At 39.9% G+C, this 17940-nt stretch overlaps 2 protein-coding genes across 6 annotated transcripts; both read left to right on the top strand.

Moving 5' to 3' along the window:
• Positions 1-529: 529 nt before the first annotated feature.
• Positions 530-8750, top strand: fosb (FBJ murine osteosarcoma viral oncogene homolog B). Of its 4 annotated transcripts, XM_026340019.1 has the most exons (6): positions 530-788; positions 1147-1334; positions 3090-3473; positions 3906-4013; positions 4454-4798; positions 4959-8750. In XM_026340019.1, the coding sequence occupies exons 1-6, from the start codon at positions 725-727 to the stop codon at positions 5022-5024; spliced, it is 1155 nt and encodes a 384-aa protein (XP_026195804.1). In that variant the 5' UTR covers positions 530-724; the 3' UTR covers positions 5025-8750. The 4 variants fall into 4 exon arrangements, with proteins under 4 accessions (XP_026195804.1, XP_026195789.1, XP_026195779.1 ...); XM_026340004.1 differs by having other exon boundaries at positions 3090-3443; positions 4454-8750; XM_026339994.1 differs by having other exon boundaries at positions 4454-8750.
• Positions 8751-10257: 1507 nt separating this feature from the next.
• c13h19orf47 (chromosome 13 C19orf47 homolog) lies at positions 10258-17457 on the top strand. 2 transcript variants are annotated; one of them, XM_026341156.1, is made up of 8 exons: positions 10258-10277; positions 11443-11530; positions 11627-11741; positions 12667-12748; positions 13071-13196; positions 13309-13383; positions 15092-15165; positions 15514-17457. In XM_026341156.1, exons 1-8 carry the CDS (start codon positions 10259-10261, stop codon positions 16108-16110), a joined length of 1176 nt encoding a protein of 391 aa, XP_026196941.1. In that variant the 5' UTR covers position 10258; the 3' UTR covers positions 16111-17457. The 2 variants fall into 2 exon arrangements, with proteins under 2 accessions (XP_026196941.1, XP_026196933.1); XM_026341148.1 differs by having other exon boundaries at positions 13309-13458.
• The last annotated feature ends 483 nt before the right edge of the window (positions 17458-17940 follow it).

Genomic DNA, 17940 nt, shown 5'->3' with positions numbered 1-17940 from the left:
ACTATTGAATAGTATGTCTCGTCTGTGTATCTAGATTATCTAAATCGTGTATTAGGCCAGTTATGTGCCACTGATTTCAATCGACTGTAGCTAAATAAACGCAGCAACACTCTCCAAATACTTACATGTAGGATAGTAGATATGTTTTTAAAGATAATATACGTTCTTCTCTTGACGCAGCCATGAACCCATGATGTTCCAATCTAGACAGACGCATGGATAGTCCTAAATAGATACTTTCCATATTTATCACTGAAGTTTCTTAAAATTTCCTCTCAGAAATAGTCAGACGGTGAGAAATATCTCGTGCCTGTGATAGTATAAAAAACATCTATTATTATCCGTCGGCGAGGTGAGCTTCTGGTCCATTTCAGTGGGAGAGGGATTCCCTCAACGTCACCAAGGATACCAAACACAACACCGAAGCACAAATATGGGCATGTACGTCATCGGAACTCCGAGGCGGGGCTTAGAAGGTAGAAATGCCTTAGTTGTACTCGAGGAGGATGGATTCATTCATAAGACAAGATCTGCTACCGTGCACCGTAATACAAGCTAACGAGCCGCGGGGTGCCGTGAACGGACTTTATGGATCTATAATCGCATGTTTGTTTAGAGACTAACGAAGAGCAGTCCGAGGATTTAAAGCTAAACGAGAGGAGTTCTTCACACACTGACATAGGACATTTCCCCTTAAACGCGGGGAACTGGATTAAGATCCTTCATGCAACTTTTTTGGAAAGAAACCAAGAGCATTTCACCGGGGAATAACAAAAACATCAACCAGGGTGAGTACTGATTTTGTGTTGATTTACAATAAGACGTGTGTCATCTGAAGGGGCGACTTTATTAGCGCCGATCAGAAACTTCTGGCCACCGCTGCCGCTTTACGGCTGTACTTGACAGGAAAGTCATCGTTCCACACTGATATCGCTTTAACATAATAATTCATATTGTTTTTATTATACGCTAGTGCAAATGTGCTGCAGCCTACTTTTTATTGTGGTGTTGGTGGAGAATTTTCTTTTGCAGCCGTTGTCCAAATAGTCTGTTTGGTGCCTGTACTGTCTATAATACCAGTCGTTCTCTCCCCTAGAGCTCAGCTTCTTTATTAATCTTGTGTGTGCCGCTGCCCTGACGCTACAGGTGACATCGCCTTCTCTCCGGCAACTGCAGGTGTTGCGTTCTCTGTTGGTCCCTGCGGGGAGATGTACCAAGGGTTCCCCGGCGACCCCGACAGCGGATCCCGTGGAAGTTCGTCGCCATCCATAGAGTCCCAGTACCTATCCTCCGTGGACTCCTTCGGGAGCCCGCCGACCACCAGTGCTCCGCAGGTAAGATTGAGTTATCAAGGAAACATAATGCATAATGTGCCTGAGGATGGAAAACAATTCACTAACAAACAAAAACAAAAATTACACAGTGCAGCAGCTGTGTCTGTAATAATGTATTCACAGATGCAACAGGTCGATGTATGGTTTTGTTTGCAAGCAGGGACCTGTGCAGATATATGGTTCTGTAGACTGAACAGGTCGTGTGCATTTTCTAACATATGTCCAGAAAAGGTTTGCATGTTGCCAAATATAGCCCACGTATAATTATAGTCTACATTTCGTAGATAGTCTATGAACATAGGCATGTACAGAGTGTGTCATATGAACTTTCTATAACTTGACTATATATGAGGTATTTAAACATCCTATGTTTTGAATCTGGTGGTTTACTCCTTATTTAAAACTATTTAATGGACATGTCGCCTAATAGTTCCTGGAATAATATTTGAAATGCGAAGTCAGAAACTCTCGCTAAGCATAGCTGCTGTTCGGTAGAGGTGCAGCGGCCCCGGTAGCGGAGCTCGGTTCACAGCACGCCGCAGAACGGATGACGGTCCTGGAACTCTCCTACGTAAGCGGCGAGGCCCCGCCCCTCCTTCCACGCGCTCCGCTCTCCTCTCACAAGCCTCGCCGTGACGTAAATGCTCGTTCTATTTTGGAGCGCTACGTCTCGTTGCCAAGGGGAACACCGGGGGTGTGACGGGGGAGGAGGAAGAAGGCGGGGAAGACGTTCCTCGACAGATGCGATTGGTCGAGGCGGCCGCTCTCAGAGCCGCCTGTCCCACAGTCCTAACGCGCTTTTGTTAGATATTAATGAAAGCTGATACCGACCTCATCGGGTCTGAAGGAAAACACATACAGAGAGGCGACAGATCAGAGCTTTTCGTGCGTGTTATTAGTCCTAAACTGACATAGCAACAAAATAACACGGCCTCAAAACAAGATTGAGACTATTAGGTCATTAGGTCATTTCCTGTTTTGTCCATTTCAAAAGTTATATATTATAGCATGTCTTTTTGTTAGATCCAGCACATTTAAATTAGTCTGATCTTTAGTTTTAAGTTGCCCACTTTAGGATTTATTTATCTATAGGCTATACATATAATTTAGTTAATAAAGGTTTATGATACACTTTAATATAGTGGAAGACAGAACCTTTAAAACTCTGTAGTGTTTAATAATATAGGTAGTTTGTTAACAACTATACCGCCTGCCTGCACCGTTAGTTCTAGTCCACTTATGCAACACAGTTGTACTAATAAAAAAAAGGGGAAAGTGATAATTGTTAAAAGCCAAGGCTACTGTACATGAATAAGTGCTTGTTACCACATAGCTTCCATTTAATTATTATTTGTTTATTTCTCATAAATGCATAATTGGACATAAGCAGTTCAAGAGCCATTTTTATACTTGAAACATCATGTGCATTAAATTAAATTTTCCAAAATTACTTTTATACACCTCTGTTTTGCCATGTAACCGTACCAGTAAGTATTTTACAAACGTAAGATCTTGATTAGAATTTCAGTGTTGCTCATTTGTCATGATGGATGGCAGTACTTGATTGTAAAAATAACAGTGAAACACCCTTGTTGTGATTAACATGATGGCTCATTGTATTAATTACAACAAATATTCAGAGGAAACAATAGATCCAGGTTCTTGTCTGTATTTCTGCCCCTGTTTGTCTAAATGTGTTCACTGAGTTATGTAGGTTTACATATTGTACGTAAAACTCAACTTGTTCATGCACAGGAGTGTGTGTCAGCGGGAGCTGGCTTGAGCATTGTGGGCAGCGGGCCAGGGACCAGTGCTGGAGGGGAGATGCCCGGTTCATTTGTGCCCACCGTCACCGCCATCACCACCAGTCAGGACCTGCAGTGGATGGTGCAACCGACCCTCATCTCTTCCCAGGCCTCTGGACAGAGTGGGTCCACTGGAACCACAACCATGACCCAGCCAGTCTCACTGGTTGACCCATACGACATGCCAGGCCCCAGTTATTCTTCAGGGTCTGGATTCACTCCTCCAAGTTCAGAAACTCCAGGCCCAGCACTGGGCCCCGTTCGCCAGTCCAGAACCCGCACTCGCCGTGCACGAGACGAGTCTGTGAGTGAAGATGGAGATGTTGGTGTGTTAGTAAGTGTGTGTGCTTGAACGGTTTGTTTGATGACCCTTGTATGTTATACACAATAATTGTTTACATTGATGCCAAAAGTATCTGATCTGAAATTAGGACTGCTGTGCTGTTAAGCTGTGGTATGGTCAAATCATTTCAGGGGCATGGGTAACATAAAAGACACTAAACTATAGGACTTTTGCAAAAAAAAGTACTTGTGACAAAGAAGGTCAGGTTTATGTAGAGGGCTGTGTGGGACAAACACTCAGAGGAAGAAAATCTGTCAGATGTTCTTTCTGGACTAATTGGTATGAATTAGGGAACTTGTTCCTTTGTCAGATCAAAAATAATAACAGTGTGAAAAAAGACCCCCATCTCTAGTTCTTACATTTATAAGATCACGGACTGAACTCTATTCCTGATCCATTCCTCTCTTTTTCTTTTCATCGCAGCTAACACCTGAGGAGGAAGAAAAGAGGCGTGTTCGTAGAGAGAGAAACAAGCTGGCTGCCGCCAAATGCAGAAACCGCCGACGAGAACTGACAGACAGACTGCAGTCGGTGAGCTTGGTCCTGTTATAGCTGCCAAAATGAGTAATGATCATAATTACATACTTTACGTTACTTCCAATAGCACAGCAGAGTGTGGTAATACATGTCTGCATGTGTGTGTATAAGAGAGAGGATTATGGTAATGGGGAGTTTAGCTGTGGTGAGGGTAATTATAGTCGTCATGACAGACTATTGTACCTACAGCATTTGTGGCCTAATTAATGGGCTCTTACGTAAGCCACCTTACATATCCAAATGCAGGTGAGGAACTACTGGGATGGACACATCCACCTCCACAAACACTCAAGTAGACATTTGGTGTAGCTAACACTCCTACCCTCTCTCTTTCTGCTGCATATCCGCTTCCCTCCTCTACCTATTTCATCCACTTTTGTCTTGCTCCTCTTCCCCTTGCCTCTGTTTTTTTCATTCTTTTTACCCGCCTACAGGAGACGGACATACTGGAGGAGGAGAAGGCAGAGCTGGAGGCTGAGATCTTGGAGCTGCAGAAGGAGAAGGATCGCCTGGAGTTTGTCCTGGTGGCCCACCAGCCAAACTGTAAGATCCCATACCAGGACCAGTCTCAGCCGGGTTCAGCGCAGCTCGCTCCGGTCCAGTCCCAGCTCCCTCCCCAGACCTTGCAACCTCCTGTCTCCGTGGTGGGCTTGACTGTGAAGGAAGACTCTTTCTATCTGCCTCCTGCCTACACAGCCCATTCGGCCTCCACACAGTCCCAGCCTCCAGTTCAGCAGCAGCAAGTCCAGCAACCGCCTCAGCCAGGGATGATGCAGGAGGTAGAGTTTTCTAGTTCTTTCTATGGCTCGAGTGAGCCGGCACCTGGCGGGCCTTGCCTTATGGCCAGCGACAGTGGTGGTGGTGGTGGTAACCATGACGATGTGGCCATTGGCAGCTACAACACCTCATACACATCTTCATTTGTGTTCACCTACCCAGAGGGAGCCTGCGGGGTCAGTGCCAACCAGCGGAACAGCAGTAGCGAGCAGTCATCTGATTCCCTGAACTCGCCTTCTCTGCTGGCACTCTGACTGACCGACAGACACGTGCACACACATATCAACACGAACACACATTATGCTTGCTGGAAGTAGAGGCTGAGGCAAGTACATGCACAGTGCCAATCAGTCTCACAGATTGAGAAAAAAAAGACAGCAACCAATCATTTGTATCTGATTGGAGTAAAGCTGACATATTATAAAGTGCATTCCAATTAAGAGCCATACAAAACTTTACCACTGAGCTTAAATCATCTAAAAATTCTACTTTTATATCATCAGAGTTTCTTCAACTGGACAAAATTATTGAAATAAAACCACAAAAGTCTAAGTCCAAATTGTAAGTGCTCTGAATTAACAGGTGGCTTTACAATAACTACTCTCAATCTTCAGCATGTACAGTGTGGTATGTAAGATGCCACAAGCTCACTTTACACTCCAACATGCACCAGTGCCCCCACCTAGTTCCCTCTGTCGGTTGCCCCTTCTCCAGTGCTCTTGCTCTCATCCTATTCCATCCTTTTCTCCCTTCTTCCTCTCGCTGAATGTATTTGTGCAAATCTCAAATAGGGATGAAGGACACTTTGTTCAGGGCCTTTTCTTGTGGGAGGCAGAGTGCTGATCTCTCGCTCACCTCTAACCCTTCATCTGCTCGACCTCCCTGTGCTTCTTCATTTGCTGCTTGGACTTGACACGTTGGGCATCAGAGTATCCCAGCCTCAACTAAATCTTGTGCTTTTTTTTTTCCTTTTTTTTTTCAATTCTGCTACCGTCTGCCTACCTGCCATGCGACCCATCTCTACCCATCTCTGTTTCTCCTCTTCTGTCTCTGTGTTTCTCCCTCTCTCTGAAGTCTTCAACCTCCGAGAGCCCGAAGACCCCCTCCAGCCCTTGGGACCTTGAGTGAATGCCGGCCCAACTAACACGCCCTTTTGCATCCTCTCATACAAGGATTTGGACGCAACCCCCCCTCCCATAAAGAAGAGCCTTTATCTTGGAGCTCATTGCTCAAAGAGGATCCTTACAATGAACAGCAGCTAAATACTTTCAACACATGCACACAGACACGCAATTGATGAAAGCAAAATGCAAGACGGATGCCACTGTCTTCTGCTGAGCCATTTCTTTTGTTTTTTTCTTTTGTTTTTTTTTTTATGTTCACATGATGAAGATCTTATGTTGTGGGGCTGAAGTGAGGATGGAGAAAGATTTTAGCAGGAAGGGAGGAAGGAAGTGCAAGCAAGCTGGACAAATTCAAATGGGGAGGTGATGAGTAGAGGATGGCTACCATCCTGACCATTGATTTTTGGAACCAAATGTTGAAAACAAAGCGAAAAAGGAAAGAAATAAAAGAAAAATCCTGCTCTTGCCAACTGTGTGGAAGGGTGACCTCAGTAAAAACACCTCCATACCACAGAGCCTCATCACCCTGGGCCTACATGCATATATTCACACCATCGCTTTTAAGTCTCTGAACTGAAGAAACAGACGTGTTGTTGCAGCATACCAGCTCCCTGTTTTGGTCAGAACCGACCAGATGTGAGCCGATGCCTTTATTTGGAGGAGAGACTTTTTTTTAAATTGTATTTTGGGTGGTGATTCAGACAACCTCTAAACATTGGGCTCAGCGGTCTCTGTGCCTCCCTTGTTCTCGCAGTGGAAATGAGGTGAGGGTGCGTTTGTCGTGGGTGCGTCCACTCCGAGGCACCTGGCCCGTTTATTTCTTTCTTTATTGAGGTTGATGTGGCGAGTGAGCACAAAGCAACACCTGGAAACAAAAGGGGAAGAACATGTGGGCTGATGTTGTGGAGTGAGCATCTTTTATTTTGCCTGTGAATTTGTACTATTTGTTTTTTCTGGTATGTTCGAGAGAGAATTGTTATATATATTTTAATGTTTATGTTTGTTTATGTGTTTGCGATGACCTCTGCTTTCTCTTGTACTGTTGCTGTTGTTTTTGTTTTTTTGTTTTTTTTATTATAATTTTGTGTTTAGTTTTTTTTATGGGAGAGTTTCTCCTAACTGTTACTATTATTATTGCATTGTAACTATTATTTCATTATTTTATTGTATTTTCATTTGGCAACTTCAGAGGCATGTTGTGCACTACAAAAAAAAAAATCGAATTGTAAGTCAATGTGCATATACATACATGTAACATGTATATGTAAGTGTATGTACCATGATTGTAACGTGTGAATGTCTACAGATCTAAATGGGATATTTTTGTCAACGAAGAACAAGATCAAATGTTACTGAGGTCTAGTTTTAAAAGAATATTTTTCTAAAGGAACAAAAAAATATATATAATAAATTTAAAGTACTACCCTGTCCCTAAACATAAAGCACGATGTCACTGCCTCTATCAATGTGTATTTATGTTTTATAAACAATATAAGCACTATCCAGTTACATTAAATGTATGTTTATAATTATGATGTTATAAGGTTGTAGTAACGCCTTTGTTTCGGTCGTTTGTTTGTTTGTTTCTCTGTGAGGTCTGTCCCAAAGCTACTGACACCTTAATGCCACTTGATCCTTAACAGATGCAAAATGAGGAAAAAAAAATAGTGTGGTTGAATGTTAATACACGTATTAAAAGTGTTCAGACTACATGATGACTAAACTGTTTCATTCAAGGACAAAGTATTTCATACCCAGTATGTATTGCTGTCCAGTATAAACATATCACTCAATAATATTATTTCCTTACTGAAATGTGTGTTTGAAGGATAACCACAGTTTTAACCTTGATATGAACATTACCATCTCAAAGTTTATCTCTTCTTGTACTCTAGCAAATATCTTATATCTGACTGAGATTTTTTTTTAAATCTTGTGATTGCATCTGCTGGATAAGAAGCTTTATTTTCAATAAATAAACATGTTTATTCGAAACCACGTCTAGATTAATGATATTAGTCTTCAAACATGGCTCCCGGTGGTCAGAAAATATGGGCAGACCTCTTTTTTTAAAAATGTTGAATAAGGACTCTGTCTGTACAGATGTTGGAGATGCCTTTTGATTTCACTCCAAATGCAAATGTGATGAGAATATGTTCTGGTGTCAGAAAAAGCATAAAACATATTCTGTAGTTCTCATGTAAATAGTTTTTTTGTGGTGCTACGTATAGTATCCTATAATGATGAGGCAGTTTTACGTTGTATGGTGAAAGGTTACACGTTGCTGTTGCTGCGGCTGTAAGCCGAACAAACGCACTGCTAGTCCTGTCGGGATGTTTTGCTCTGAATAGAAGCCAACAACACAGCAGCTGAAGCTCAGAGAGCCCACAAATCACTCTGTGATTTCATCATAGTTAAATTCAATTGCTACATGCTACACTTTTAAGATCTCAGAGAGCCATTGTAATGTACCTGCACTCCTCACTTACAAAACACGTTACACCCACTCTTTCATCTAATTCCTTTACCTTGAATTTAATTGAAGGTGTCTTGATTTGCTTTAATTTTTTTTTTCTTTTGCGAGGCTATAATCACAGATGGGTTGCTAATGAATTGGAGAAGGTGACAAACTTGAGAAAAAAAAAGAGAAACATTTAGATGCTATCAGGTATAAGACAGATAAAATGCCTACTGGTACTGTACAGTGCCACATGAGCTTTGACTAAAAAGGCGCTTTCCTATTTTTCTACGATGAGGTGAATGTTGCTATGTATTTCTATTTTTCCACAAGTCCCACATGCGTTCTGATTAGACTGGTATGAAATGCAATACTTATTATCCTCTTGGATAAACATAATGTAGCAAATCATGCAGTGCTCAAACTGACTGCTACTATATGTCAAGTGTGATGATGTATTGCTTTAATGATCAGTTGTTGTTATAATGTTAAAGGTTAATACTTATCTTTTTTAGACAATCTCCATGAAGAATTTGTTTTACAGTTTATCTAAAAATAATATTTTTTTAATTTTTCTGATGTTGTGTAGACATTAGCATTTCAAAGCCTTTGGTCTTTAAACACAAACATTGCTTTTGTCATAACTTTTTTTTCTTTTCTTGGAGCGAATGTTGTAATTGTGTAACATTTGGGGGAAAAAAAGAATACAGTTTAACCCTAAATCTTAAAGCAGTAAACAGGTTATAGTCATTTTGACAGGCTCTAATGACAAATGTCATTTAGGGCGCATATATATATATATTTACATATATACATAACTAGTTTATGAAGGTGCTGAATTGTCCATATTTTCAGTGCATAGAATTTATCATAACTCACTGGTTTCCTGCATATTGCGATAAAGTACTGTTTACTTTATTTTCATTTTTTTCTTTCTTTCATTTTGATGTGATTTGAGTTTTTACAGTTAAGGAGGACCAAAGTGTATTTGCCATGTAACTTTTTCAGCAGTCCCTGCTCTCTGATCTCCTGTGACCATATCTTAGCTTCTAGCCCTTTTTGCTGTGCCATAAATGTTTACATGATGAGGTTTTTTTCTTGGTTTCTAGTATGCAAAAGTGTGGGGAGCTGTCACCTTTAATGATGGTTTGACCAAATGCTATTCCTTTCCAGTTTCTGAAGAAATTACATAAATAAACAACATATTATATGGTACATGTCTCTGTTTTTTAAATTATTAAATTAATAATGCAATTGAAAAAAAAATATGAATTTGCATCTGACTTTTGAAAATTAAATTTTTCTCATTTATACTGCAGGAGGCAAAAGTGAAATGGTTAGGTTTTTTTACTTTTTGGTAATGAAACTTATCTTTTGTTTCAAAATGTCCAAACAATTTAAATTAACATTTATTCGAAAAAGAGGAAATTTGACATTATTGCAGGATAAAATACACACTGAACAATTGTTTAAGCGCTTGTAGTTTTAACGTTAGATCATGTTTGACATCCTAAAAGAGTTGCGTGGCAAAGTGGGAAAAATGTACAGGTAGCCTATCCAATGTCACAACATATATATATTTGCTTACTGTCCCGCATGTTGGATAGTTAAATAGCCTATATAACTTATTGTACAGTTTATTATTATTGAACATTTAAAGTCATTTTTATTAGCCATTATAGCCTTAATAAATCACGGAGTCAATTGTTGGTTGCAGCCCCTCACTGGGGAAACATGCTCCAGTCTTTGGAGGAGTGATCGTGCTCGTCTGCACAGCAGCAGTCTGTGTCGCCCCCTACTGTCCATCGACGGTCAGAGCGCGTTCGTTTCTCTGCAGGAAGTTGCGTCACCGGAAGCGCAGAGAACTGTTTGTTGTAAACATGGCGTCCGTGACAACAGGTGAGAGCATAAAGGCCCGGCTAGAGCCCGACAGTACTTACATTATTTTAATGTTTCTGTATCGGATACGGCTACAGTGTCGTTTCGGAACATTATTTAAAGTTATTTCAATTGATTCTTTTTGTAGTGGATGTCGCCGCTGGCCAGTAGCGCCTTTTAATTCACGGCTCTTCTACGGCTAATGCAATGCTAACGCAGAATGCTAACAGCCGGTTTTCTTAGCGGGCTTACATTACTCCCTTTGGCTAACTTTCATGGATAAAATCGATGTCTGTTGACGAAAAATCCGCTCTTGTCTTTTGTCGTTTTAATCTTTGAGTGTGGTAATTTGAATAGCCCTTCGTATTGTTCTAACACCTAACTTACACTTTTTTTCAATAAATTTCACAAACGACTGACTGTGTTCCCACACCTATCCTTTTAATGTTGCTCTCAATCGTTATGTTAGCCGACAATTAAAATAGTCATTAATTACAACTCTAATCATGCATGGTTGTTTCTTGTTAGATGGTTAGGGGTACGTGCCAAATGAACATTTAACCACGGTGGGAATTTCATCTCTGTGTAACTATGAGTTCATCAGTAATTGTCAGTCAGATCCATTGTTTTGGCAGCTGTTGTGCTCCCTTCGTCTTGTATCTGTTACTCGAACCACATGACTTTTCATCATTGGTGTTATAAATAACCTGCAGCTGGCCTTGGTCAGCATGCTTCAGACTTCAGCGTGCTGCTGTCTCCTCGGGTTTACGTCTCCTTTTTGGCGTTTTGTGCTAGGCCCTCCTCTCACTGTAGTATGCAGTAATTAGCCATCATCAACAGTTTAACTTTGCTTTTGTTAATGAGAACATACAGGCCTACTCTCATAGGGGTCACACTTCGCACAAAAATAATAACTTTATTAGTGGATCAGTTTATCAATCTACTGATTTGGTTATTATTTGGGAAAGAATGTCAGAATTCTATAATAAAGCACAAAGGATAGTTTCAGCCTTTCATGTGTACATTTTATGTGGGTTTTGTGATGGCTGTAGAATAATATATTTATAACTCAAGAAATATTTTTAATTGCCAAAATAATTAGTTTGGTTTGTAAGATTGTTCAATATTTTAACATTTATTTGTAATATGTCAGTGGTTTTATTTCTTTCTTTCTTTTCATTTTAAGCCACCTCAGAGTGGATTCAGTTTTTTAAGGATGCTGGGATCCCAGCCGGGCTCGCAGTTACTTATGCAGTCTCATTTGTGGATAACAGGTAACTTCTTTTAACACTTTTTGAGCTTAATATAGACCCCCTACTGCTGTACACTTATCATCTCGCTCACATTTTTTATTGTATATGCTACTACAGAATTCAGAAGAACATGCTGATGGACCTCAGCAAAGACATCATGATGGACCTCGGTATTACTGTCATTGGTGACATTATTGCCATTCTAAAACATGCCAAGCAAGTGTACAGGCAGGTGAGATGCATAGCACTGTCGAAATTTTGCCAAAATATAATTTTAATTTAAATATCAGCGTAATAGAGCTGTGTGTGGCTCTTAGGATTATTGTGACTGTGACTGACGCTGTGATTCAGGAGGAATAGTGGGTTATCATAGGGTGTAACTGTCCACCCGTAAGTCAAATAATTGCATGTTAATATAATCTAAAGGTAGTTGCAGGAATTAGCATGAACCATGGCTCAAAAACTATAGCAGAAAACCTGTGAGCCATGTTAAATAAATAGATATTCATTAATGGTGTGCCACCGTAACAGAAAATATTTTATTTAAAGTTTTCTTTTGAATAGTATGCATATGCAACTGTACAGAAAAATATTGTGTCAGCTAAAGAAATGCTGAATCAGCCAGTATTCAATAGTGATGTGCAAGTAATGAACCAGTATTTAACCACTTTACCAATTGTCTCAAAAATAGGCAAATTCATTCAAAGCTTCGTTTTAGTGACATCTAGTGACAAAATAGGAGACAGCAAAACAGTGTCTTTATTATGTGATGAGGATAACAAGTGTTTGTGTAAATGATGTACAATTTTCTTTGTTTGATTCTATGAACATATGTAGTGTAGTTTTTAGGAGAAGACTCAAAAGGTTGTGCTACAATGATAAGAGTGTGCTTGTGTAACTAGGGCAGAGTGTGATTATATACATGGAGGATGGAGATTCAAAGATTTTATTTTATTGAATGATAAAATGGTAATGATGGTAATCAAATAAAAGTAGTGATTTTCTGCTAATTAATTGAAGCTCAGTATTACTTCTGTAATTCACTGAATGCAAAAATAAACATGTATGAAATTTATTGCCTGCTTCCCAATGACTGTATCTATACACTATAAATTTAACATAATCCTTAATGCACATTCCTTCTCTCCCTTTTTAAGGATATGTGTAAAATGGCCACAGAAGCCATCTCTTCGGGACAGACCAGTGTCCAGGCTGAGCTTAGAAGAACTGCCAATACTCGTAAGTAACAGTATATTATATTCTAAATTGGGCATATTAAAGGTCAGTTGTGTCCACTAGAAGATAAAGTGATTTAGTCTGATCTAATATTACCAGAACGGATGGTATCACTTAGTTTGTTGGCCCCAAATCCAATTACAATACTTCAGTTCTTTTTTGTGCACTTTTAATTTTTGGCATGTCCAGAAAGGTTTCATACATTTCAGACGATAACTGTGATGACCAGCGGCCCCCTAATTGTGTCTTCAGTACACAACATGAAGATTTTTATTGGAAAATAGCATAATCACAGTTACTTAAGAACCTCTGTGCTCTTTTTTAGCTGCCACTCGTATGATTGCCAATGCTTTGAGCCATGACTCCCCACCGACCACTCCAGCCCGTCGACCTGACAACCGCCTCTCTGTCACCGTGTCCAACATGCAAGCCAACAAGAGCAGCAAAGCAGGTAAATATTATGAAAGTCAAACCCTTACTTCCTGTTCCTCTGGAGCCATGAACCCTGTCTGTTTTGTTTTTACCTCTGTATAATCCTCGTGTACCCACCGTTTTGTTATCAGTTGTAAGTCAACCAGCTGATGAGGGGAATAGTTTGCCAGCAGTGAAGCGGCGGCGAGTTACAGCTGAGATGGAAGGCAAGTACATAATCAACATGCCCAAAGGCACCACGCCTCGTACACGCCGCATCCTGGCCCAGCAGGCCAAGAAAGGTACAGTAGGTCTGACCCGATGGCCTCGCCAACAACTCCCTCAAGCGATGCTGTTTGTCACTACAACTAATCAAAACTAAATGTTTTCATGGACCTTTCATACTAAAACAAACTCACAGAGAGCGTACTTGGCCATCACTTATTACTGTTTTCAATTAAATACTTGTCTTTACTAATACCTCCCACTGCATCCACAATTCAAACTGTGTTTGTTTTTGCTTTGTTTAATCTCAGCTAGATTCTACTTGCTGCTGCTTTGATCTTTTCTTCATGGCTTCATGAGTTTACAATTGGGAATTGTCTCTGAATGCATTGACAAAATTTCCTTTCTCTTGCAACAGATCTACTCTTGTTTAGATTTACTCATTTTTGTGAAAGAAAATGCAACATTGTATGAATTTGCTTGATCTTTGTTAAAAAAAAACAAAACCTCTGGTTAGTAAAACCTAACTAAAATTCATCAATTCATTATGGTACAGCAAAGAACAAAAAAACGTCTTTCTTTTTTTAGTCCCTATAACTTGCGTCTTATAACATGTTTAACACAGAAAGCATGATTAACTCTTTCTCTGTTTTGTTTAAAATGTATTCATGTTGGGTAGTAAACTCACTCTTTGTTTTAATTTCTGCTGGAATGAATCCCAATTGGCTCTCTTCCAGCTGTCACTCAAGCTTTTCTCAACGTTCCCCTTTCGGCTTGTTTTTCTGTCTTGCACAGTTTAGTGTACTGTATGCCTGCACTGGGTTGTGCGGGCTAATGACAATGAATAGCAGCTGTGATTTGCCATTTGTAGTGTGAACGTAGCATAACTACGTGCACAGATTATGAATATATACCGGTAATATGATTTTCATGATTTTAAAAATTTATTACAGCATCACAACTAGTTCATTAGCATTAAATATATTTAGATCCTATTTTAAATTACACCTTTTTCTGTAATTTGTGAGTAGTATGTAACAGCAACAGAGTGAAAGTATACTTTTAAGTGTATGTCATGCAGAGACAGTATGAAGTAATTTTCACATTCAGTCCCCTTCAAAACTATTGGAAAGATAAGGTTAGTTCATGTGTATTTACTATACATTAAAACTTTTTGGGCATCCATATGAGAATTTCACCTTTTATTTGATGGTATTTACACCTTGATACGTTAAACAATATAGCACCTTTTCTATCACAGGGACCAAAATGTCACTGAGCAATGGTATTAGAACATGTGACTAACATGATTGTTTCTTATTACTCAGGGGTGTCCAGTGAGATTCATTGTGCAAACAATAAATAAATAACCTAATAGTTAAATAGCTCTAAGCTACTCTACCTACCTGTAAAGACTGGATTGTTGTAGAAAAAGAGTAAAACAACATAAAAACCAGAGAGCTCACTGTGAAAGAAAAACAACCTGTTTGGAATCTGAGGAAAGAGGAAAAAACAATTTGAAGCATTGCAAGGACATTGGACAATACAACAATTTGGAACGTCCCAAAAAAAACACTAGTGTACTAAGAAACACAAAAGGAAAACTGTCAGCCAAGGAAAACAAAAGCTGATGACAGAAGCATTGTTAGAGCTGTGAAGGAAAACCCTAGCTGCAGTGTAAATCTTTCTGTTTGTTGCTCTGATTTGAAGGTTTGAAACGCACATCTGTCTTTGCAAGACTTGGAGCTGAATCTAAAGCAGACACAACAACAACCAATAACAAGGTGAGATCCTTTTTTACTGTTAAGACCACAATCTTTGTCTAACCCTAACCAAGTGCTGTCACCATAAAAGTTTATTAGCACTGTAGTCTGGATAACTGGATACAACTGAATGTTGTACTTCAAGGTCAGAAGTGTGTTTTCTGGAAACATTTACTGCTGTTCAGTAGTTTATCACTGTTATTAGTACTTTCTGTTTACATAAATCGACAACATATCCTTGTAAAAAGCGATCTAGTTGTAAATGCATCTCCTGTGAAATGTATTTGTGGTTGCAGTATAGTTGCATCATTAGAGGACACAGGGTTGTATAATGAGGAGTTGTGTTCTCATTATGCTCATGTTTCGCAGCCCACTGGTGTGTTCAGTCGTCTGGACCAAAGGGGTGAAGATGAAAACAGACTGAGACCGGGCAAGGTGGCTGGAAACATGGATGTAGATGATGAGGATGACAGTGACGGAGAAGGCTCCGTCCTCCAATATGCTGGTGTACTCAAAAAACCTCCACCCTCCCAGCAGAAAGAAATTGCCACAAAACCAGCTCCGAACACCCTGCGGCGTCTAGGAGTCAAATTCAAACTACCTCCCTCTGACACTCCCTCCTCTTCCTCCTCCTCTTCAGCTAATGGCCTCCCACCTGCCAAGATTAGTGTGCTTCAGAGACTGGGCAAACTCTCCGCCACACACTCCAACACGGCCGTGTCGCCTACACCTGCTGACACACAGGACAACAGAGTGACCAGCACCAGGCCCAAAGCCCAGGAGAGACAGACCATAGCCAGCTCCAAGGTTAGCAGCAGCACCGGGGCTGGAGGAGGAGGAGGAGGAGGAGGAGGAGGAGTAGGAGTAGGAGTAGGAGGAGGAGGAGGGGGAGGAGAGTCCCTGGGGGCCCAGATGGATGTTAGGGCTGTCAGTGTTTTCAAGAGACTAGGCAGCAAGAAAACCTAACACAGATGTCTCTAAAGCAATTTAGACTCTTTCTGTGTTTATCGAATTTTTATCACTTTTTCTTTATTTACCTTGGCTACATGCAGGACTGCAGACTGGTAATAACAGGTTTTGGAGTCTCTAAAGACTGAGGAATGGACAGTTTTAATGTTGAATCATGGCTGTAGGATTACTCTTAGATTTAAAAAAAGATTATTTCTTCTTCTTTAATTATGCTACCATTGGAAAAAACACTTTTATTTATGGTCCAAGTTTTTAATTTGATCAGTCTGAGTTCTGTTCTGTGTATTATGTTGCTCAACCAGAAACCTATTTATCATCTCTCAGTCATATCTGCCATTTATTATTTTTTAGGGATGTGTATTAAACTATATTTATGAGCTTAAGGCATGAGCATGAAATCAACCAAACTGCCATGGTAGTGTTTTTTATTCTACCCTGTAACTCCACATATAAGAATGCTGCTGCTTCCTCTTTTGCGATTTCTCTGAAAGAGTAAAAACAGTTGAGTAGTTTAAAATGTTAAAGTTTAAATATTATATGATTATCGTGTTGATATTTGCCTGAAAGTTGCAGTTTTATGGGAAAAAGAGAAACGTTACAAAGCCAGGCTGGCAGTTTGACATAAGACTAGTCGTGAGGTGATGGTTAAATTTTACCTTTGCCTCAAAATGACCTCCTCTATAATGGTGAAAGTAGGAAATGGCTTGATGAAAATCTCCTGAATGTTGGCCGTGAACTTGTGAACAAAATCCAAATTGTTACACAAAACAACCTCTTCAAACACTCATGAAAAAGCACCAAACCTCCTCCTCTTCTTCTGCACGTTGTGCAGTAGAAGAACATTTTCTAAAAACAGCTACTTGAAGGTAGGATCAGTCAAATATTGTTTATTTTGAAATGCAATGTATAGATTTGTCAGAGCTGATTTCACACAGCACAGAACTTGTTGTGCTGCATATTTTTCTATGTGGACATTCTTGTACCATGTATCCATGTAAAGAAATTCAGAGATGCCATCAGGCCTGGTGTCAGGGGCCATTGAGCTGTAGCTCGAATAGATACTGTAGCTCATCCCTTCTCAGTATGGTTCATTAACACCTGCCTGTGTAATAATGTGTTCAAGTTTCACAACTTTGCTGCACTGTAAATATTTTTGAGATGTTAAAAATCACATTTTTTATTATTTTAAGGGGCAAAATAGAGGAAAAAAACAGCATAAACTTTGCCTTTTTTATTTTTATTTTTCTCCAAAGAAGGCTGTAACAAGAAATGTAAGTGTCAACATCACAGCAAAGTTAAGCAGAGCAAGGAGCCTTTGATTCATTAAACATGGGAATAAATATGTGTCATTCTGGACTTTCTCTGTGTCTGATGATTAACAATGCAGATGAATTCCACCTTATAAAAGGTACAAAAGGTCATTATGATGTTTTCTGGATTTTTACAAACTGAACAATCGATTAATTAATAATGATGAATTCATTATTTGCACGGGGGGGATTTGTCAGCATTAAGTCGGTTTCACCTTTTCTTGGGTGTTTCCTCCTGCAGCGTGGGGGGAAGAAAAAAACACACAATTTACCCAAACTCAGTGTAATTATCACAGTGTCCCCTTGATGTCGCCCTCACCTTCCCTCCCCTCTCCTGCCTCCTCTGCTTTGGCTCCTGCAGTCAGTCTCCATCTCCTTGAAAACCTTATCAGAAGTCATCAGGCACTCCGCTTCCGCTACAATCAATGTAGCTACAATGGTGTTTATAGGCAAGATGGAAAATTAGTTTTCAGTCAAAGCTGATATTGGTCGTATGAGTCTGTTTTTAATTTGTTCA

This window comes from Anabas testudineus, chromosome 13 (genome assembly GCF_900324465.2).
Source record: "Anabas testudineus chromosome 13, fAnaTes1.2, whole genome shotgun sequence".
Lineage (NCBI taxonomy): Eukaryota > Metazoa > Chordata > Actinopteri > Anabantiformes > Anabantidae > Anabas > Anabas testudineus.
The sequence above is the reverse complement of the archived record's forward strand: the minus strand, read 5'-3'. Positions and strand labels throughout refer to the sequence as shown.